Raw genomic sequence first — 23,346 nt, 5'->3', positions numbered from 1 at the left:
CATTTGTGAAGCAGCTGAAAATTATATGTTGAGTGCTAGCTGTCAATCAAGTATAATCACATATCTTTATTTCATGTAAAATATATCATGGAATTCAATCCATCAAGGATTCATTGCCCATTTGAATTGGTAGCCAAGACAATAATGCAGGGCAAAATTCTTCCTTTTAGTATACAAGTTTCACTCAAACATAAGTTTATTTAGATTAGGCTTCCCCCCACCACCACCACCACTTTTGCAATTTTGATGCTAGAAAAGCCTAACTTGCAACTCTGGCTAAGGTTCATAAAGTGTAGTTGCTGGTGGACTGGAAGTCAAAGGACTTGTACGGAAAGATACACCAGAAAGAAAATACTAGGAAACAAGGGAAAATGAATGCAAGAAATTCCCATGTCTGTTTGAGGTCTGATGTTTGTGTACCTAAATATTTGAAAAGTTAAGGTAATGAAATTAGAGATACAGACACCAATAGGAATGTTTGAGGCCCTTTACTAGCCAGTTGGTGGATATACAGGGTCAGGGCAGAAAATATGGGCAATCTGAATTAATTATCAATTAGCTCCGCTGTTTGATGTCTGCGAACAGAATGTTGCTTTGGATTGGTGCTTGACAATCTGCACTGGTTTTAGGATTTGTTCTGAAATTATTCAAAATGCTGAATTCTTAGTCTTATGGGAATATGTCCCTCTAATTTCAATAAAGCTTACTCTCAAGTAAGTATGCAGAGGATTACACTGTCAGTCTCACAAATCTCTTCCTGTTCCCTTGGACCATTCTCTGAGCAGCAGATGCATGGTCCTTTTTGTCCTTCCTCTAAGATCTGAACAGCATGTTAATTTGTTATCTATTTCCCTTTCAATCTTCCTTTCCATTTCATTTTTTTTTCCAATTGATGAAAATTTTCCTTGTCAATGATGCAGACAGGGTACATGAATAATGTTTTCCTCCATCGTTGTAATTTATTTACCTAGGAGAGTATTATATTTACAACAATGATTATAATTCAACTTTGCTTTGTAGTTCTTGAAGCTGGGTCAGTGCCCCCAAAGAAAGAAGTTTATATTACATTTATTTTTGTTAGAGTTGTCAATGGCAGATTGGAAAACTCCTGGAATTTTGGGATGGAGCCTGGTGGGAGGAAGGATATAATGCCAGAGACTGCTCTTCAGAACAGCCGTTTCCTCCATGTGATCTCTGTAGTCTGGAGATTAGTTGTAATTCCAGGAGATTTCCAGACCTTACCTGGACATTGGCAGAACTAACTCCTATGATTCCTTTTGCTAACTGTTTTTAAACAACCTGTTTAATCTGTGATTTGAAGGAGAAGACAAGTCTGATGGGTGAGATCGGGTTTTTAAAAAAATGCTGGGTTTTTTTCTAGTGGGATAAAAGCAGCTGAGGGGAGATGGTCATTTTATCCAAGAAAATGGAAAGTGGAAAGGGTTAAACAGCCTCAGTTCTATCTCTCCCCCTCCCCATCATATCAGACTGAACAGTTGCACTTCTAAAAAAGCGTAAAATGTTGGTGAAGCAAATTACAGAACTACATACAGTGTACAGATGTGCTCTAAGAAAGGCCAACTGCGATAACTTTGTCCACAGAAGGGAAGCAAATAAATCACCTGCAGCTACAGTTCTTCCCATCAGTTGTGTGAATGGCCAGAAGAACCAGGACAAAATGAATTGCTAGTGTTGATGGGCTGCAGGGATATCAGATGCATTTTATTTGAAATAAAGTTCTGTCCTGAGTAATGAGCTCGTTCTAGGTACAATAACACCTGGAATAGGTGCACAGCCAAAAATGTTAGTTTACAGATAGGAAATACCAAGTTACCTACATGTACACTAACAGGCATTTATCTCATATTTATTGGACCATAAAAGCCCACCATTGTCTGATTTAATGGTATGTAAGTTCATTTTGTTATCTGAAATCTGTGGAAAGGCAGATATGATGAAATATTTTATTGACCTCACACAAGGCCATGGGCCTCATTCTATCATTCATACTTTTCTTTCAAATGTGATTTTTCTTAACTTTTTCTCACTTAGAAAAATCCAGATGTTTGATAGTAGACAACCATTTATTGTACATGCATTTTAAACTAGGAATGTGTAGACTAGAAATACGTAGATTTTCTTTTGACAATGAACTAATAATATTAAAGGGACAAAACTCTTTATTCATGAGCTCAGTATTGTTTATGCATCTATTGTGTTGATACTCCAAGGAGGCTTAGATGGCATTTTCAGGAGTTCTCCCATTTAAGCACTGACCAGACCAGCTTGGTGTTAGCAAGATTGCGCTTTCCTAGTCTCTTCCTTTTAAATTGCTTCTTTATCTTCAGAAAGGAAATGTATCAAGATACCACCCCATGTCTCTCTCACACACATTCTTCCATTCTAACATTGCAGATGTTTCATATGCATGTGTGTCCTGCTGTTGGGAACAATGGACATGAACTGAGCCAGGCCACTGAGCTACCAATGCCAGTATTCTCTGCTCTGACTGGCAGCAACTCTCTGTGGTCCAGGATATCACCTGATGCCTGATTTCTTTAAGTGGGGATGCCAAGGTCTTCAGCATGCAAAGCAGATGCTCTACCACTGAGCCACTATCTCTTCTCCTAATTTGAGTTTCAATGATATTTCGCTCATTAAACAGAACTGTTTTAGTCATCTGGTCTTGTGGTAAGCTTCCTTATAAGACAGGTTCAGGGCTAGGCCTGAGAACCACATCTCCCTCCCCCCATGCTAATATCATGAATAGACATGAACATATAAAGTTATCTTATACTGAATTAGACTCTTGACCAATCAAGGTCAGTATTATCTACTCAGACTAGCAGTGACTTTTCTAGCTTTTATTTGGGCTCAGCTTTATCAGTAACCGAATCAGATTCTCTAACGTGATTTATTCAGCTTGGTTGATACTGAATGCCCACCCCTGACTGTAACCTCTCAAACCAAACTCATGATTCTTCCTAGGTGTAATTCTTCAGTAGCCATCCAATTCAGTTTTGAACAAGTCCTGTCCATTGTGTTGAAGAATGGTCTAGCAGCTCACCACAATTGACTGTCTGGCTAATTGTCAAAAATATCAAGGTGGTATAGCTGACAGCACTTAGCTGAAGAGGGGCAATAGAAATAGTGTGTCAGGAGCCCATGAGACTGTCGTCCTCCTAGAGAATACTGGCTGTCCCAAACAACAACAGCTGAGAAGCAGCAAGCCAGATAGAGATGCTAAGAAGGTACCCAGCAGCAACATTTCTAGAAGGCCTGAAAGAACATGACAATCTAAACCTCATATCTGTTTCCTCTGAAGTCTGATGAAAAGTACATCCTTTGGAGCCATGAAGGCATTGTGGAGTAAAAAGCACTCCAGTATTCAGGACTTTAATTTAGGCTTTTGTACACTGAGAGATTTCCTTTTCTTTTCTTTCTTGGACAGCAGTTTATCAGTGCTATGATGAAGTAAATACTACAAGGAGTAATTTGAATTCAGGACAGAGAATGTGCTCATACACTCCACTCCAACATACCATATGGTTTTTCTTCACCTCTATTGGGGCGAGTAAAATTCACCCCTTAAACACCTAGAGCTCAAAATGAATGTTTGGCTAAACACTTTATCCAGTTAACATTATTGGTAGGATACACAATGGAATGACAAAGCTTAATTTGCAAGATGAATTAACTGAAGAATGGTTTTCCTTTATGTACAAAATGTCTGTGAGGGCTTTACACATTAAGAAAAAAAATGCTTGCCTTTTTGCCATATGAGTTGCTATTCAAACCTGATTTTCTTCCATTTCTTTTCTTTTAAGAACAGAAAGAATTGCTAACTGAAAATTGAGCCTTAGGTTTGACACAGAATCAATATTTCTACTACTTTGAAAGAGTAAGTTTTTGTCTTTCCACAGATGCTTATTGATTGCAAAGGAAATTTCAGCATGCATTGTTACACATGGCTATCTTTTGCACTGGCATTGGTTCAGCAGTGGACATATCTTCCCTGTGTGTACAGCTCGAATGCCAATGACTTGGAACAAATTTCTAGGACATCTCTAAGAGAGAAACATGGATGGGTTCAGAACCCAATGGTGGTGCATGAAGAACAGGTGCTAACGCATCCTTTGCAATTTAACCAGGTAAGTCCTTTCTCTGGAAGGCTGAATTAACTGAGCCATTGATTAGTGTCTGTTTCTCTAAACCTTTTGCTATTTGGGCCTGTTGAACAAAAACTCACTGGAAAACTTTCAGGTGAAAGCATGTATAAGATTATAAACTGACATAAAAGAATATGGGGAGACCCACAAAACAATTAGACTGGCCTATGTCAGTTGAAATCATTTACCTTAGGATACAGTAAATCTCTGAGCTATCCACTATATTTGTCTTTGTTTCCTATCCACACCTGCAGTGGAGCATCCAATGAGCTGAGACACAAGGATAGGCTTGCAGGGTATCTGGCCTTGACAATCTTTCAGATTCTTAAAAGTAAAATGTATTGTACAATTAAAAGTATTATCAAGCGCTGCTTTGACATGATGAGGCTTTGAAATGCCACTCTGTCTTCCAAAGAAAAGCCTGGGCCTCAATTATTAATGTCTGGCAATATGCTTCTTCTTTCTTTTTTTGGTGCTGCATCAGAGGCAGCCTACCGAACACAACAATGCTGTTTACCAACAGTCTTTAGCTGGATATTCTGTTATTCTAAGTAGAGGTTGATTTCCCCCTCATTAATTTTTAATGAAGCAAATTAATACTGAATCCTTTTACCAGTGAGGAAACTCCAGGAACCTACACAGTTCATTACATTAACGTAGCTTGGGCACAATAAACAATTATTTTTCACCCTATTTAAAGTATACATTGCCCGATAATTTTCTTTAAAATTCTCTCTTCTTCCATGTTATTATTTAGCTCCTTTAAAAAACAAGAAGAATAAACTAAAGCTGAAGCCATTTTTAATCTTTTGCATCCTTTCCTGTAAGGCAACTTTTGAGCTGAATGAATGGAGAAAAAGTTTAACCACTAATTAACTAGCACTAAAATTTAATTGGGCCCAAAGGGTAAAGTGTTCAGAATTCATTAATTACTTTTCACAGCCTTCCGAAACAACTCTTCTGGAAGTATGATGTCTCATTTCAAAGGGAACAAATGGAGAATCACTTTATATTTTGTGCATCCACAAACATGGTAGCTTTTTAAAAGAAAGGTCACAAAAAAAATACCCAGCTTTGTGAAGTTGTGATGCCTTTTAAAATTAGCACAGCAGTAGCAGGAAGAATATCAAACTTTAAATTAAAGAAGGTAGATAATGATCCATTGTGTCTATATTTATTTAGAAAAGATTATGCACATGCAGAAGAGGTTTGCTCCCTCCCTTTCTTCATTATATAACAGCAGGATTCTGCCCTGCATGATAGGCTACTTCTAAACACCTTCTGTTGTGTCAAAAAGTGTAAGGAAAGATCGTACTGCTCATGCATGCCTACCTCACCTAGCCATCAGGGCGCATGTGTGCCTGGCAAAAGGGGGAGCTGCAGCCACCATGCGACCCGGCCCGGCCCAGAGGTGTGGCACTGTCCCCAGCTGCAGCTGCCCCTGAGCTGGCTGGGCCTGCTGAGGAGGAGTTGAAGCAGTTGCCTTGCATTTCCCAATGGGGGCAGTGTGGTGGTGGATGTGTTCCTCCATGCAGTACTCTGAGCTGGGCTGGCGAGAAGGAGCTGCAGTAGCTACCCAGCCCTTCTCGACAGGGGCAGCAAGACAGTATGGCCTAGGGTGCCAAAACCCCCGGTGCTTGGCCTGCACCAAGGACAGTAGCTATTGACAAACCTTTCCTTCTACCTAATTTGAAAGACATCTGCAGTCACTTCTCTAATCCATTGGCAGTGAACTGAATTCTATGTTAATTACTAACTGAGCAAATAAATACTTCCTTTTGTCTATTTGAATCAATTGCCTATCACCTTCATCAAGTGCTATTGTTATCAGAGAGGGACAAAATGGTTATTCATATCCACTGTCCTCCATATGCATAGTTTTCCAAACCTGCATCATGTTCCTCCTTGGCTGTTTTTTTCTAAACTGAAAATCCCAGACTCTTTTTTTTTTCATAGAAAAGGTGCTACCCCTTCACCATATTCATTGCTCTGTTCTTTATTTTGTTCTATATTCTGTTGTTTCATCTATTGGCCTTTTGTCCCCTTGCTTCATGGTCTAATTATTTGTTTTCATAGGGCTGCCAGGTTCCCTAGTTGAGGTAGGGAATCTTCTGCCCCTGTTTCCTGCTGCCACTCTGAATAGCAGTTAGAGACTGACCAAGAGAGAGATCTTGGAGTCATGGCAGAGAACTGAAAATGCGCGTGACTGCAATAAAAAAAGATCAATGCTATGCTGGAAGGGAACTGAAAACAAATCAGTCAGTATCATAATGCACCTATATAAATTGATGGTGTGGCCTCATTTGGAATACCGTGTACAATTCTGGTCACCACACCTCTAAAAAGATACTATAGCATTGGAAAAAATCCAGAAAAGGGGAACTAGAATTATTAAAGGTTTGGAACACTTTCCCTATGAAGAAAGGTTAAAAAACATGGGGCTCTTTAGCATGGAGAAATGATGACTGAGGGGTGACATGATAGAGGTTTACAAGATCATGTATGGGATAGAGAAGGTAGAGAAAGAAGTACTCTTCTCCCTTTCTCCCAATTCAAGAACTCGTGGGCACTCAATGAAATTGCTGAGCAGTTGGGATAGAGTGGATAAAAGGGAAATACTTCTACATCCAAAGGGTGATTAACACATGGAATTCACTGCCACAGGAGGTGATGGCAGCTAGAAGCATAGACAGCTTCAAGAGTGGATTGGATAAACATATGGATTAAAGGTCGATCAGTGGCTATTAGCCACAAGGTATAGATGGAACTCTCTGTCTGGGGCAAGTGATGCTCTGTACTCTTGGTGCTGGAAGGGCAACAGTGGGAGGGCTTCTAGTGCCCTGGACTCACTGGTGGACCTCCTGATGGCACCTGGTTTTCTGGCCACCGTGTGACAGAGTATTGGACTGGATGGGCCACTGGCCTGATCCAACATAGCTTCTCTTAGGTTCCATGTTCTGATGTTCAATGGGAGAAAAAAAGATAATGACAATGGCCACCTGGCCTATAGTGTGACACCACTTCCAAGGAAAACCCCACGAATGGTATGACATCTCTTAAACCAGAGTTTGTGGTGATTCCTAGAAAGTGACATCATGCTAATCGTCAAACTTCCCATGTTCCTGCCCTCCAATCTCCTTCTTGTTTCCAGCCAGGCCTAGAAAGCTTATTTCTATACTATTTCTGTAGCTATTCATAAATAAATTATCAGTTCTTTTGTGGCTGGGAGAATTAAGGCCAAACAACATGTTCCAATGTACATTAATCCACAACAGGTACTCACAATCATATTGTAACTACAAATTCCTGATGGGAACTCTGTTTAAAAATGCCACAGCAGCTCAAAGTTACACCTAAAAACCATGCTGACTTTAAATCAAATGTTACAAAATTTACTTGTTTGAATATTATCTGGAAAGCAGCTTATCATTCATTATTTTTCTAGCAGCAATCCAACTTAGACAAGCAGAAAACATCACAGAAAAATGTTTTGTCTAATAATGAGCTACAATTTTTAAATGGACCTTATGAAGCCACTATTCCTGAAATGTCTGCTGAAGGTAGGACCATGTTTTTTACTTTGCCTATCAATGCCATTTGTGAAACAAGCCACTGATACCAAAATGCAGATTTTAGACTAGTAAACTGCCCCATAGCACCCACCAGAATCTTCAAAAAAACAACATTTTTGGACCATCACAACATCCTGGTTGGGTTGCCAGGTCTGTGTAGGAAAATACCTGGAAACTTTGGAGATGGAGAGTGTGGGATCTGGGGAGAGGAGGGGCCTCAGCATGATACAATGCCATAGCGTCCACCTTTCAAAGCAGCCATTTTCTCCAGGGAAGCTAATCTCTGCCAACAGGAGATCAGTTTTAAAAGTGGGATATCTCCAGGCTCCACCTGAAGACTAGCAACCCTACATCCTGGTCTGTTTATATTATTGTAGTAGCTGAAATAAGAGAATTTTAAACACTGTTTCCTGGTGGAAGTAATGTGACTTCACAGGAAACAGGAAATGGGAGAAGATTTGATTATTTTATTTTATTTATTTTTGTAAATTTATAGTCTGCCCTTTCCCATAATGGGATCAGGGCAGATCACAACATGGCAAGAACAATTAAAACCAGCAATAAAACAAACAGCTAAAATAATTAAACCATTAAATCAAATTACTTTAAGGCAGCGTGAATGGTATGAACACATAATACAATGATCTGGGCCTGATCCTTGGAACTGTGTGTGCACATTAAAGTTCATGCCCTGAATAAAACTTCATTGGTCTTACAGGTGCCACTGGACTATAACTTTGTTCTATTGCATCAACCCAACAAAACTGCCAACCTGAATGATCTAGCATATTTCATTCAGTAAAAATAAACCTCCTAAAGATTTATGAGTCAACTCCTTGGAACAACACATACATCCCTTTCCTGTAATTTTGTTATCAGAAGACACCTCATGCCCTGTCCTGTTCATTCCTTTTAGATTATAAACCTGGGAAGAAACTATGCCAATTCTGTGTTACATACAGTATATGCTACACCAAATATGCAGCGCTGTTTTCAATGTCATCACAAAGCTTTCAGAAATGGCTTAGTATACTGTGTTGTCTGTGTGATGAATTTCAAGATGAATGTGCACAGTCAAGAGATTATCCAAGCGATCCAGCGCTTCATCAGTGTAGGGGTGCAAAGTCCAGGTTGGGAAATTCCTGCAGATTTGAAGGTGGACCCCAGGAAGGGTGGAATTTGGGGAGAGGAGGGATGTCAGAAGGGTTTGATGCCATATATTGCACTTAGGTGCCCTGTCTCAGGTCAAACAGCCTGGGCAGCCTCTTGGTAAACTGAAGGGCTGCAGATGATGAAAAGACAGGGAGATGGTAGGAAAGATCTGGGGTGAATCTGACAAGGCCTAAGCTAGAGCAGGGTTTCCCAAACTTTTCTTTCCTGTGGCCCGGTTATTTTTACACTTCTCCCTCGTGACCCACTTAAAATTTGGGGGTGGAGCCAAGAGACTTTGGGGGTGGAGCGAGAAGACAGGAATTATGTCATTTCCTGTGGTGTCAAGGGTCAAGTGATGTCACTTCTGGGGCACACTGAACCAAAACTCCACCTTTTCCTATGATATCACTTCCAGGGCACTCCCCAAATCTGCCTCTTCTTCTGAAGTAACTTCATTTTCAGAAAAATCTCTCTGAAACTCATGTTGAGCCAAAATGGGGGTGGAAAATGGGCGGTCCTCTCTTTCCACTCCCCACCTGCATGCACCTATCTGTTTGTGTGTTCTTCTCCAGCTTGAAAGCACTCCTAATGCCCATGTTCCGTTGCCTGCACCACCTACACACCCATTCCTCAACAGCATTGGCCAATGTATGCATTTGGGAGTGCTATTGCCATTGCCATCAGGAATGACAGCACTGTGTATCACCCACACTGGGTCCTGGAAGCTGCTTACCTCAAAATATGCTGAAACATTTAGGAGGCCCTTCCTTCCGCTGCTACTACTGGAAGCCTGACTCAAGCTATAACCAAGCTTGCTTGGTTTCAAGAAAATCTTTTGACATCTATTTTTCATACTTTTCTTTGGCTGAAACACTGGGAAATTGCTGTGAAAGGTAGCAGAGAATTGTACTGCAATTAATGAATTAATTTCTAGTTATATAAAGTTCATATAAGCTTTTCTGTAGTTATCCCAAAAAGGATATTTATGAGGGGCCTGCAGCTTTTTACTGGCTGTGTTTCCCATGCCTTTAAAAACAACCTGTTTTGCAGATATTTAGCCAGTGAACTTCTTTCATCCTTTTTAATATCTACAGGAGGAGTTTAATTTTGGTGTCAAACAGCTGTTAAAAGCAGGACCAGTAAAATGGTGCCAAGTTCATAATACCATCACTTCCAGTGCTGTTGAGATATACTGCAGTAATCTCCAATAATCTCTTTCTGCCCCACACCTTTCACTCTCACTCACTCACACAGAAATATCATAGAAAGGCCAGCTGGCTACAATTGGGGGTGCCAACTTTTCATTGGCAGAGCTCCTATGTCTGCAACAACAGTATGATGAACAGAAAAATTTCATCCAGTAGAAATGGAAGGAAAGAAAGAAAGGGAAAGAATGAAATAGAAGGAGAGGAAAAGAAGACATGGAAAGAAAGAACATAAGAGGAGCTATGTTGGATCAGGCCAGCGGACTATCCAGTCCAAAATTCTCTCATACAATGCCCAGAAAGCACCAGAATATCCACCAGTGGGGCCAGGGCACTAGAAGCCCTCCCACTGTTGCTTCCCCTCATCCCAGCACAAGGATACAGACAGAGCATCACTTGCAGGGAAAGAAAGAGCGGGGGGGGGGGGGGAGAGAAAAAAAGCCTTTCTCATCATCATATGATTCCGACAATTCTGCCCAGGGGTTTGGTAAAAAAACCAAAATAGCTACTGGAATGCCCACTCCCCGCCCCTCCCGGCTGAAAAAACACACACACCCTTCTTTGCCACCCAGGTCTCCCGGAGAAATCTCCCCAAAAGAGCATACTGCAAGGCACGTGAAAGCTCATACCTTGAAGAACACTTCATGGGTTTAAAGTGCCAGTGAACTCCAGCTTTTCTCTTAAACACTGGGGTGGGGGGGGGGGGAGAAGGAAGGAGATGCAGCCCAGCTCCTCTCTGCACAACACAAAGATGGGCAAAGGAAGGAAGCCAAACAGAGCTCAGGCTTTGCAGCCTGTGTAAGTCTTCAAGGCAAGCTTTTCTCTACACAACAGGGAGACGGGGGAAGGAAGGAAGCAGAGCAGAGGTCATGCTTTGCTGGGGGCAGGGCTAGCTTTGGCTTTTCTTGTGACTCGGTACTGAGGCTTCTGTGGCCTGTACCGGATCACGACCCTGCAAATGGGAAACACTGGGATAGAGCTCATTTGAAAAGCCTACTCCATAGCAGCAATGGTGGCAACTGCCCCCCTCACAACCCAATATTTTCCTATTACCATTGCATCCACTCAATAGACCTGCAGAACTCTGCTGGGTTGTCTATTGGGTTCTGACCATTGGGAGGAGGTGGACTGCTCTGCAGCCTGCTGTGATCATTTTGCTATGTACTTTGTGGATAAAATCACATCTGTTCAACTTGGAATCTACATTAGCAGCAACAGGGTCAGATAGTCCCAGGATGCTGATTTGTTTAGTTATGTGGAGTACCTATCAGCTTGTGTAGTCTGAGGATGTGGATAGGATTCTTGGAAGTTTAAGACCTACCTCTTGTTTGTATAACCCTTGAGCCTCCTGGCTGCTTAAATCTGCTGGTGGACTGATGGTCATTCCTCCCTTGATGGAGGCAGCGGTGTACCCACTCTTAAAGAAACCTACTCTGGACCCATGAAAGTTGAATAACTACTGAACTGTTTCAAATGTACCATTTATGACAAAGGTTGGCTGGCCAACCTCAGAACTTCCTGAATGTAGTGAATTGTTCAAATCCATTCCAATTTTATTTCATGCCTGGTTATGGCAATGAAACAGCCTCAGTCACCCTAATGGGTGACATGTACTAAAAGACTGATGAGGGAGTGTGACCCTGTTAATTCTACTGGACCTGCTGGCAGCGTTCAATACCATCAATAATGGTACCCTACTGCATTGCCTTTTGGGACTGGACTGGGGGGGGCACTGTTTTGCAGTGGTTGCCTTCCCACCTTGAGGGTTGGTTTCAAAGTTTAGTGCTGGGGTATTGCTGCTCTGCCCCTTGGCCTTTGATTAGTGGATTCCCCAAGGTTCCATTTTGTCCCTCATGCTTTTCAACATCTATGTAAAGTTGTTGGGAGGGTTTATCCAGAAATCTGGGTTGAGCTGCCATCAAAATGCAGATGACATTGAGCTCTATCTTGCACTACTAGCAGATCCCAGAAAGGCTGTGGAAACTGAGAGCAGGTGCCTGGTGGCAGTTTTGGAATGGAGGACGACTAACAATCTGGAATTTAATCCTGACAAAATAGCGATGCTAATGGCAGTGGGGAAGCTTGAACCCAGGGAATAGATTATCCTTGTTTTGGATAGGGTTGCATTCCCCCTAAAGGAGCAGGTTCATAATTTGGGGGAGGGGTGTTCCTGGACCCTGGCTTCTTGTTGGATAAACAGGTGGAGGTGGCAGTCAAGAGCACCTTTCACCAACTTTGATTGGTAAGGCAGCTGCAGCCCTTCTTGGGCAGAAAAGATCTTGCCACTGTGGTACGTGCCTTGGTTACTTCTACATTAGATTACTGCAATGGGCTGTAGATGGGGCTGTCATTGACAAATGTCTGGGAGCTATGGCTGGTATGGGATGCTGCAGCTAGAGCTTTGGTTGCAGTGGATTGAAGAGACCATATCAATCCAGTCTTTTTCCAACTATATGGACTTTCACTTTGCTTCCAGGCTCAATACAAGGTGCTGGTATTGACTTTTAAAGCCCTGTATGGCCTAAGTCCAACATACCTTAATGATTGCCTCCTCTCATATGACCTTATCCATACACTCTGGTCATTAGCAGGGCCAACTCTAAACTGTCTGGCACCCTAGACAAGGCTAACTTCTGGTGTCCCCCCTCTCCTCATTGATAAGAAAAACAGATGAATTGTGGGAAAAATGAAAAGCCCAGTTAATCACCCCCAGAAGGCCTGTGCCCTAGGCAATCATCTAGTTTGCCTAGTGGCAGGGCCAGCCCTGATCATAAGGGATTAATTAGGGTTGCCAAGTGTAGCTAAGGAAATAGGACTTTTGGGGTGGAGCAAGGAGACTTTGGGGGTGGAGTCAGGAGCAAGGGTGTGGCAAGCACGATTGAACTCCAAAGGGAGTTCTGGCCATCACATTTAAAGGGGCCGCACACCTTTTTAAATGCCTGCCTTCCACAGGAAATGATGAAGGATAGGGGCACCTTCTTTGGAGGTTCATAGAACTGGACCCCCTGGTCCAATCTTTTTGAAACTTGGGGGCATTTTGGGAAGAGGCACTGGATGCGATACTGAAAATTTGGTGCTTCTAACTCAAAAAACAGCCCCCCATATCAATTATCCATTATTTCTTATGGGAATCAGTCTCCATAGGGAACAACAGAGTTCCCAGCAGACATTTCTTTCCCTTCTCTTTGCTTTTTGATGACCCTGAAGTGGGGGGACAGCCTCCAAACCAGGGGATCCCCTGCCCCCACTTGGGGATTGGCAACCGGGATGGATACAAACCAGAAAAAAATGTGGTTCATGTGGGTTCACAGTTCTTGGTTGAACCATGAACTAAACTGAACTGGGCGGGGGTGGGGAGGTTGCAAACTGAACCAGCTCATGTTTTGTGGCCCTGTGTAAACACCACTGAGAGGACCGCAGTTCCTTTAAATGGGGTTTGCAGAATGCCCCCCCCCAAAAAAAGCTGAGTTTTTTTGCAGAACAGTTTGCAGAATGCCCCCCCCCCCACAAAAAAAAACAGCTGACTTTTGCAGGGAACAGAAAGCAAGAATTTAAAGGAACTCAAAGTCCCTGCTCTGTTCACAAACCACCACAAACTGCTTTAAAAGGTCATGGAAGATTGTTATTTTAGACCCATGTTTAGTAATTCTGACCCAGAGATCACAAGACTCTTAGCCTGACTACTTAAAACTTTGGTCGAGAGGCTTTTCTCCTTTAAGATTCCAACTAGGCCTTTTGACTGTAGTAAAAACAACTGTCCCTGCTTCCAGAGATATTTGAGCTGGAATGTGGCTTTTTGATAACTTCCTGCACCTGTGTGAGATGGTACCATCTCACTCACCAGCTAGTCCTTCCAGTTGGGAGATTCCATTCGGCTGAAGATGTGAGAACCAAGACCACTTTTAAATCATGAAACTGTATAGCAATTAACCAAGGAATTACATCATTTGCTTGGTTCTGATTGGCTGCTAAAGGCCCCACCGTCTAATCAGACCCATGCATAAGTTTAGCTGTGCTTTAACCATTGTTGGGAGACTCTTGACTTGCCATGTCAGAGGAGATACCTCTGTCTTCACTTTGTAACCATCAAGACTCTGGCTGAATGCTGTGAGGTACTTTGTGCATTGTCCTCATGCCTGCCTGCTTGAACTCTGGGTAACTGTGTTAAAATAACACACTTACCCAGAGTTCAAGCAGACAGGCATGAGGTGAAGAACAGGCTTTCTTGTTTTGTTCCCTTCCTACAAGTCTTGTCTTTTTATTATATTGCACACAAATAAATAATTTACTTATATTAAGCTGTTGTGAAGTCTTTGCTATTTCAAGTCTCTAAGCTTAAATTTGTTTATTATATCCTCACTAAGGCTTCATTATTTGAGGTGATAGATTACAGTGTTCTTTATTGTAAACTGAAAATCTGTTAATAAAAATCTGATTAATTTAAAAAAAAAGTCTCAAAGTTAAGTCCAGTGACTTGACTGTTCATACATGGTTTAAGTTGTTATTCTGACTCTCAGCATTGCAAGACAACCTTGTAAGGCTGGTGTTACTGTTAGTCTCCCGGAAAGGCTTGAAGGTTGGCTCTGCCTTCATTGCTGTTGGGAATATAGTTTTAGAGCCTGGTGGCAGCTACCTTTGACCTACGGAGAGGACATAGCTTTTCTGCAGAACTTTGATAACTTTTGTTTTGACCCATAACTGGCTGGGACTCTGCAGGTTCAAAGGGATTTTGGTCTGTAAATGCCCTGGATCTAGGACACCATGGACTTCAGTTTATGAGCCACAAACAGGGCAGAATTTGTGATGAATTTTGTTTCATGATTCTGTTTGTGCTCATCCATACTGGTCATCCTCATGGATTCTACTTCTTTCTTATCTTACTGTTCTTCTGATGTAAAGGCCCTGAACATATCAAAATCCAACCTTATTACAGGCAATCGCAACAGCTGCTTAGCAAATGTTAGGATAATTTTCTGATCCTCATCTGCAAGGAAAAACTGGACAATATTTTGAGATGATAAATTCACATCACCTGTCAAGAGGGAGGACAGTTACCTTTCTCTCAATCAGACTAAATTTCACACACCAATAGAATATGTATTAAGCTGACCAGATCCACATTTACAAACTTTGACTGCATACCTTCCAGTATAGAATTTAACTGACTGAGCATGAATATTCTTCTATAATGAGGGTTTGTTAAGGTCCTTGAAACAGCTCATGATAGTACAAGAGGAGGGAATTCTGAAGAATGCTGGTGAACATACACCAAATTCAGTACTGAGAGCTTTATCTGACTGTTTTATGGTATCCGTATCTTTATAATTGAATCCTAGCTATTGGAGTATATTCTATCTCCTTCTATGGCCCCATACAGCAGTCTTTCTCAATGAGATTCAAAATCCCTTTCCTCACATTGGAGATCTTTGTTTTAATTTAAATGCCAAGAACCATGCATGAGCTTCCAATGGATTCTATGCCAATTCAGCTCTGAGAGAAATGAAAGATGCCCTCCTCTGGTTTCCCCCACTGTCTGAAGTTAGATGGGTGGCAACTCAAGAAAGGTCATTCCTGATAATGACACCAATACTTTGGAACTCACTTCCCAAGGAGATTCATTTGTCTGCTATCAGTGTGTTTCTGCCAGAACATGAAGACTTTTTGTTTTCTCTGGCATAGTACAAATAACAGTTAACTGTCCCTTTTAGTGTCATTGAAGTGTTTAATTGAATTGATTTATAATTTTAACTGTATTTGCAGTTGTGCAACTGTGCAAATGTTTTAATTTTTTTTTAATGTACACTGCATTGTGGACCCTGATTGGGTGGAAAAGTGGCTTTATTTTTTTTAAATAAGTAAACAAACGGTGCCCACCCCTCAAAGCAACAAATAACAAAACCCCCGGGGGGGGGCAGCATAAAAGTCAACTGGAAAAACGAAAATTGCTGTTCAGACCACTGCACAAAATCACTCAATGCGCTAAAGATGTATTAAAATAGTTTATGTCTATCTCATCTATAAACTCACATTATATGGTTTGTGGTCCAAAACCAATATGCAACATACAATATTCACATATACCCAAAGCAAAAAGGTGTGTCAAATCAATCATTCATATGTTAGAAGTCCCAAAGTACAAATTCCTGAATACACAAGTCTCACTCCTGCTGCAATAATTTCCTCTTCAGTCAGGATGTATTTTCTAAAGTTCCTTAAGGAGTGGACTGATGATCATATAAATAAAAAGTTTCCAAAAGCCAAAGAAGGACACGTTTCCAGGTATAAAATCACATTTTGAATGGTTCTTTATCCAAATTTGTATAGTTGAGAAGATCTGGACCAAACTCTAATCTATGTAGGCAGCTGCCATGCTGAAAACTCTCTGGCTACTCCCTCTAAACCTTCATTGGGCCTGCTAGTAAGTGTCCTAAATGTAACAACAATATACAGCAGATTGTGAAACCTTCTAGACCTGTTGAAAGGTGGACAGAAATGGGCAACAGTTAGCAGTTCCCCATAGTCTGATGGTCTTCCAGCTTCTGTTTCTTGCTAATTTCCGCTAATTATCAACTATACAAATTATTAAGATATTGAATACCTATGTTTGGTCTTTCTAATTGTATATTAGAAATATATTGTATGGAGTTGATATTTAAGATGTGAGGTTTATTACCTTTAAAAAAGGTTTGAATGTGGAACATTGTATTGTTGTAACAAAACTGATAGTGTATAGCAACTTTGATAATTTATGTATATTGGCAAAGTGGTATTATATGATGATCTACTTTCCCCCCTAAAATTACAGTTACATTTTTTCTGCACATGACACCCACCTGAATAATGGCAATTCTAGTATCACTCAAGCCATTTCTGATACTTCAATTCAAACTATATAAAAGTACCTTAATTCTTTGTGTGCATTCATGTTCACACCCAGACACTACCACCCATGCACACTTCAACAGAATATTGAGCCCAAACTGAGGGTCAAGAATCAATATTAATACAAACACACATTTGTTAAGTTTTAGTATGCTATTCTAGTTCCCCTCATGTATGCATCATTTAAATTTTATTTGAATTTTAAGTGCAACTGCTACACTAAAACAAAGTGCAACAGGAAATGGTTGCCTCTGCAACTACTAGATTTAAGTATTCCCTCCGGCATTTATTATTTTGCATTAAGTGTAATACATACAGCAGTTAAAAACCTACAGATACAATATATCTGTCAAAATAAGCAAAACTGAAATGTGGCAATCATACATTTGAACCTGATTTAATACCTTCCCATTTAATTCTCCTGTAGCTTTTATGGTATTATATGTACTATCTCATGGGGAGTTGAGAGCAACTTCTATGGGTCATTTTTCTTTTGTGGAGAAATTATTGAAGATATGTGTTTCTCATATTAATCTATGCCTTACACTCTGTATAAGCATCTCGTTCAGTAAATTCACAGCAACATCATTACCTTTTCCATTGCATCCCTTTCATAAAAGCCATACTACTAGGGATGCACACACAAAAAAAAGGCAGCACAACTTGGAGAGTGGGCAGCCAGCATCCTTGCTGTTGTTGTTTGTCTTTCATGCATGTGCATGAATGCCTAGCCAAAGCACTGGCTCCTTTTTGACAGCTCTGCAATCCCTCCACCATATACTGAAGTCCCTCTTGGTCTCCTTTGTTGTGCTTCTATTCCTTGGAATACATGAGGGAAGGAGTGTAAGCATCATGCAGATTTACATGAGTAGCCCCATTGACTTCAGTGCATTTACTCTTGATTTTAATCATGGGATGCTCTCAGACAGCATCTCTGATGCAAAAAAAAAAAAAAAGGCCTAACTAGGGACTATTTCCTTTGCTTTCCAACCCCAAGGAACAACAGACAGGATTGTTGTTGTTGTTTTGGGAGGGGGGTTGTTGCTCAAAATTCCCCTGAGAGCTCCCAATCCTGACATAGAATTTGGGTGCAGAAAAGAACAAGTGGTGATTCTAAACCCTGGGATGAAGATTTGCTTAAGTGCACATTGCTAACCAATCCACCTCCCACCCAAAAGGAGGCAAAAATGAAAGTGAAGGTTTTCATACTGGCTTGAGTTCACAACAGGGGAGTTCAGACATTTGAAAATCAGGGTGAAAGCCCTAATATCTGTAAAGACCAGACTTTTCCTGATGTCAACTCCAATTCAAAGATGGGTCAGAATGGGATGTCAATGACTGGGGAATGGGAGGAAGATGCTGCTGTCAGATCATGCATTTTAAATACAGAAGTATACAAAATGGCATTGTATTAAACTGCTTGTCTGACCTCAGACAAGGTGTCTCCAACATGTGGATCCTATCTCTCTCAACTTAACCTACCATGCAAAGTTGTTTTGAGGGTAAAATAGAAGAAAGGCATACCATCTACATTGCTCTGAGCACCTTGAAAGATGGCGAGAAGAAAAAAATTAACAAGTAAATAAATTAACTGTAAAGATACAAAAGCAAATATGAAAAACACATTCTTATAAATATTCAGCTTTCAAATAATTTCCTTCTGCTAAGGCTGAAGGTTAAGGAAAACTCCATCTGCAGAAGAAAACATCTCATCTAGCTTGAAAAAGTTATTGGATCCATTATAACAGAGTTTTCAATAAATCAGAAATGCTCCATGAATGGCTTATGATATGTGGACTGAGCATACAGACCAATATGTTTAACTATATTCATTCTGGGTATAGGACCAATGAGCTGACTAGAGATACAAAGAATATGCAGATATTATTTTTGGAAAAATGCAATTGTGGGGAGAGTAGGATTCTGTTCCATTTCATCCATTTCCTCCTATGGATGAACAACTACATACACAGGGTCTATATAGTTTTTATGTTGAAAGTGCACTGGAGCAAATTAGGACTGAAGTGAATTAGGACTGGCTACTGAAAGGGGACAAACGATATTTACTGTCTGTTAGAGGAGGCCACAGAAGCCACAGGAGGAAAATTGAAGGCCTAATATATCTGGAGAAATATATATATTTATATGCAAATGCTAGAAGTGTCCAAGGTATAATCAATGAAGTGGAATGTTTAGTGACAGAGGAGGATATAGACATCGTGGGCATTTGAGAAACTTGTTGGGATGAGAAAAATCAGTGGTTTTAAAACATTTTATTAATAACATATGGCAACAATATCTAATTATATCATTACTATCCCTAACCCATATGATATTTTTCTAATCCCCCCTCCCTCCTTTACTAGACTTCCGCCGATGTTATATACTTAAGTTCACTTATAAAGGTACCCTTAACCCATCAAGGTTCAGTTTCTCCCTTTTCTTAAATTCATGGTTAAAAAATTGCCCAATGTCCTTTCAAATTCCACTCTTTTTCTATATATCCTCTAAATTTCTTCCATTTCCTTTTAAACACATCCAAATCATAGTCTCTTAAAGTTCTTGTTAGTTTATCCATCTCACTCCATGATAAAACTTTCACAATCCAATCCCATTTCTCTGGTATTTTTTCTTGTTTCCATAACTGCGCATATAATGTCCTAGAAGCTGAGAGCAAGTACCAAATTAGAGTTCTATCTTCTTTTGGAAATTTTTCCATTTGTAATCCCAACAGAAAAGTCTCTGCTACTTTCTTAAAATCATATCCCAAAATTTGAGATATTTCTTGTTGTATCATCTGCCAAAACTTTTTCGCTTTTCCACAAGTCCACCACATATGGTAAAAAGAACCTTCATGTTTCTTACATTTCCAACATCTATCCGACATCTTTTTACTCATCTTCGCCAGTTTTTTTGGAGTCATATACCACCTATACATCATCTTGAAACAGTTCTCTTTAATACTCTTACATGTTGATATTTTCATCGAGTTCTTCCAAAGATATTCCCATGTATCCATTTGTATTTCCTCATTTACATTAATTGCCTTACCTACTTTCATTACATTTATTGCTGCTTCAATTTCAATTTTTTCTATTGGGTCATTCAAAATCTTTTTCGTATATTCAGTCAGGGGTGCTATTTTAATATTTCGTAAATACTCTTCCATTTTTTCTTTTTTTATTTTCACACCTTTAAATAAATTTGCATAATATTTTAAAAATTCTCTTTTAATTCCTTCTTGAGCCACTTTCTCTTTTCCGTTTGCCACAATTTTGTTGATAATTTTGTTTCTTTCTTTTTCTTCAGTTGCCAAGCTAAATACTTCCCAGGTTTATTCGCACCTTCAAATGATTTCTGTTGCAAACTTTTTAAGTTCCGTTCTAGTTCTTTATTCAACAAATGACTTACTTGGGATTGTAATACTGTAATTTCCCTTATTAATTTCTTTTTCTCTGCTCTTTTTTCTTAGTTCCCCTTCTTTTTTCTTTATTTCATTTTGTATGTCTAACATCTGCTTTTCTTTAGCCCTCTTATCTTTATTTTTCAATGTAATTAATAGTCCTCTCATTACTGCTTTATAAGTATCCCAAACCGTCTGGAATTCTATATCATCAGTGTCATTTATTTGAAAGAACACTGTAGTTTCCTTTTCTAGAAAAGTCACAATATCTTTATCTTGTAGCAAGTCCTCATTTATTCTGCATCTTCTTGTTTTCTTTTACAATTTTGTAATCCAACATATTGGGTTATGATCTGCACAAACCTTTGGTAGAATCTCCACTTTTCTAGTTATGAGGCCCAAGCTTTTAGAGCCCCATAACATGTCTATTCTGGAAAAAGTATTATGTCTTGCTGAAAAGAAAGTATAGTCTCTTACTTCAGGATTAAATTTTCTCCAAATATCTTCCAAGCTTTCTTGTTTAACCAACTCAAAAAATGATTTTGGCAGTCTTCCTTCTTTATTATTCCTCTTTTGGCCAGATCTATCTATATTATTTTGTATTGTTCCATTAAAATCACCCATCATCAGGATCTGGTCATAGGACACTTCATCCAACTGTCGATTAATGTCTTAAAAAAAAAATCTTTTGCTCCATTGGGTGCATATAATCCTAATAACAACGTTTTCTTTGCATTCATCATCACTTCCACTGCTATATATCTTCCATCTTTATCTTTAAATATCAATTTTGGTTTTAATTGTTCTTTGATGTAAAAGACCACACCCCTTTTCTTTTGATCCACCAATGAAAAAAAATTCCAATCCCATTTGTTTATTCCACAAAAATTTGTAATCCTTTTGTTGTATATGAACTTCCTGTAAACAAATTATATTACATTTTTGCTTTTTAATCTAATGAAATGTTGCTTTTGTTTTTTGTGGTGAATTTAGTCCATTTATATTCCATGATAGTAATTTGTACTCCATTATGATGCAGAATCTTTATTCTCTTCAAAAAAAACCTGTACATCTCTTGCTCATTCCTTATTGTAATCCTTCTTCCACGTTGTTCAAAGCCCAAACCCTTGGGTAGTATCCATCTGTATCTCGTTCCCTCTACACGCAGCTTCTCTGTTAATCTCTTGTATTTCTTCCTGTCGTTTATCACGTGTCTTGGCAGCTCTTTCATTATTTTGATTCTACTCCCTTCCACTGTCAGAGCTTTTTGGAAACTTTTATTTAGAATTTTCCTTGCCACATCCTTTGACCTTAGTCTTATAAATATATCTCTTGGTAGGCCTTTGTCTTTTGCATATGATGAATTAACTCTATAGACACTGTCCAACATGTTTCTGAATTTTTCAGGATCTTCCTCTAAATAGTCAGCAATTGTTTTCACCATATAATCCATTAAGTCAATTCCCTCCCCTTCAGGTATTTCTCTCAGACGCACTTGAGTTTCCATTAATCTGCAGTCATGAATTGTTACCTTCTCTTGAAGTTTTAATAAGGTGGAAGCATGTACATCAACTTTCTCTTCAACCTCCTTGACCGTGTTTTTAACCATACCCAGTTCATCTTTAAAATCTTCAACTTCTTTTTTAAGGTCTCCAATATCCTTCTTAAGCTCTTTTTTGCTAGCTGTTATCATCTTCTCCACACACTTCATAATCCTGGCTTCCATGGTATCAAACTGGCTTTGCATTTTGTCCAAAGAATGAGATCTTGCACAAGTTAATCTTCCCTCTGACATAACCCCCCCCCCCAAAAAAAAAACTCAAAAGGCTCCAATTCTAAATCCAGCACCAAGTCCAGTAACTTAGAACTTGCTGTTTAAAATAAGACTAATTTCGTCCTTCTCCTACCTTCCTGGGCTGAGATATTGATTTTTAACAGTTTTTGGCAATTTTCCCTCTTTCAAAATGGCGATCGTAATTTCTCTATGGTTAAAAATTCCTAGCAAAGACCTTCTTCTTGCTCCTCTCACCTTCAGCTTTTACTTCCTGGTTCACTTAGCCCAGATCACGTTCTCCAACTATCGTGGTCTTTACTTATTATGTTGATTGCCAGTAAACCTTCAGCTTTTACTTCCTGGTTCACTGAGCGCAGCTCTCGTTCTCCAAATAGCGCAGTCTTTAAATACTTGTTATGTTGATTGCAAGTACAGAGCCATAACACAGAAGCCTATGTCATTAACCACAGGTATTCAAAACAATTTTCTTCTTTCCCAAATTCTATCAATGCCTTTAATTTAACAGAGTCCAAGTTTCAAAATTTCTTCTCTTCCACTTGCTGTCTTTCTTATTCGAGCTTTCCCACCTTCCACTGTTATTTAGATTAGCTTAGAAATGTCCCGGAGTGAGAGATAATGATCAAAGTACCTTAGCGGCTGTGCTTTTTAAACTTCGGTCTTCTTAGTCTTTCAGATGTTTATCAGTCCCAAAAGAGAGTGAGATCCAGACAGGCTTAAGCCAATTGTATGGCTCTTAATCCTTTGTAGATGCTGAATGACGCTCCTTTTCCACGCCGGATCTTCAAAGCTTCAGAAAAATCCACTTCGGAATCAATCATCAGCTGAGATCAATGACTCAAAGTATTTGCACGTAATCCTGGGCAAATCTCTAACTGAGAAATGCGGGCAGAGAGTCCGTTAAGGCTCCATACTACCCTGAACAAAGGATTAAGTTTTCCCCTTATTCAGGAGACAACAGATCTGTTGGAAACTCACACCGGAAGCCAGGATGAGGAAAATCAGTGGGATACAGTGATTCCTGGATATAAATTAAATTGGTAGGATAGGAGGGGAAGGGAAGGGTCAGAAGTGGAGTGGCTGTGTGTGTCAAAGAGTGTGTTTAGTCCAGTAAAACTGAGAATCCAAGAGAAACTAATCTGCTTACCAAAATGCTTTGTGTGGAATTAGT

At 39.8% G+C, this 23,346-nt stretch overlaps 1 protein-coding gene across 2 annotated transcripts in view; it reads left to right on the top strand.

Moving 5' to 3' along the window:
• Nucleotides 1-23,346, top strand: part of LOC132575341 (cadherin-19-like) — a 163,069-nt gene that overhangs the window by 74,379 nt on the left and 65,344 nt on the right. Inside the window, exons 2-3 of one of the 2 annotated variants that reach the window (XM_060244059.1) lie at nt 3,924-4,151; nt 7,618-7,729. In XM_060244059.1, the coding sequence (XP_060100042.1) occupies nt 3,924-4,151; nt 7,618-7,729 (340 nt within the window). Of the gene's footprint in view, nt 1-3,923; nt 4,152-7,614; nt 7,730-23,346 lie in introns of both variants that reach the window. The other variant, XM_060244058.1, reaches the window with a different exon arrangement.

This window comes from Heteronotia binoei, chromosome 7 (genome assembly GCF_032191835.1).
Source record: "Heteronotia binoei isolate CCM8104 ecotype False Entrance Well chromosome 7, APGP_CSIRO_Hbin_v1, whole genome shotgun sequence".
NCBI lineage: Eukaryota > Metazoa > Chordata > Lepidosauria > Squamata > Gekkonidae > Heteronotia > Heteronotia binoei.
This window is presented reverse-complemented; position numbering and strand designations above follow the sequence as displayed.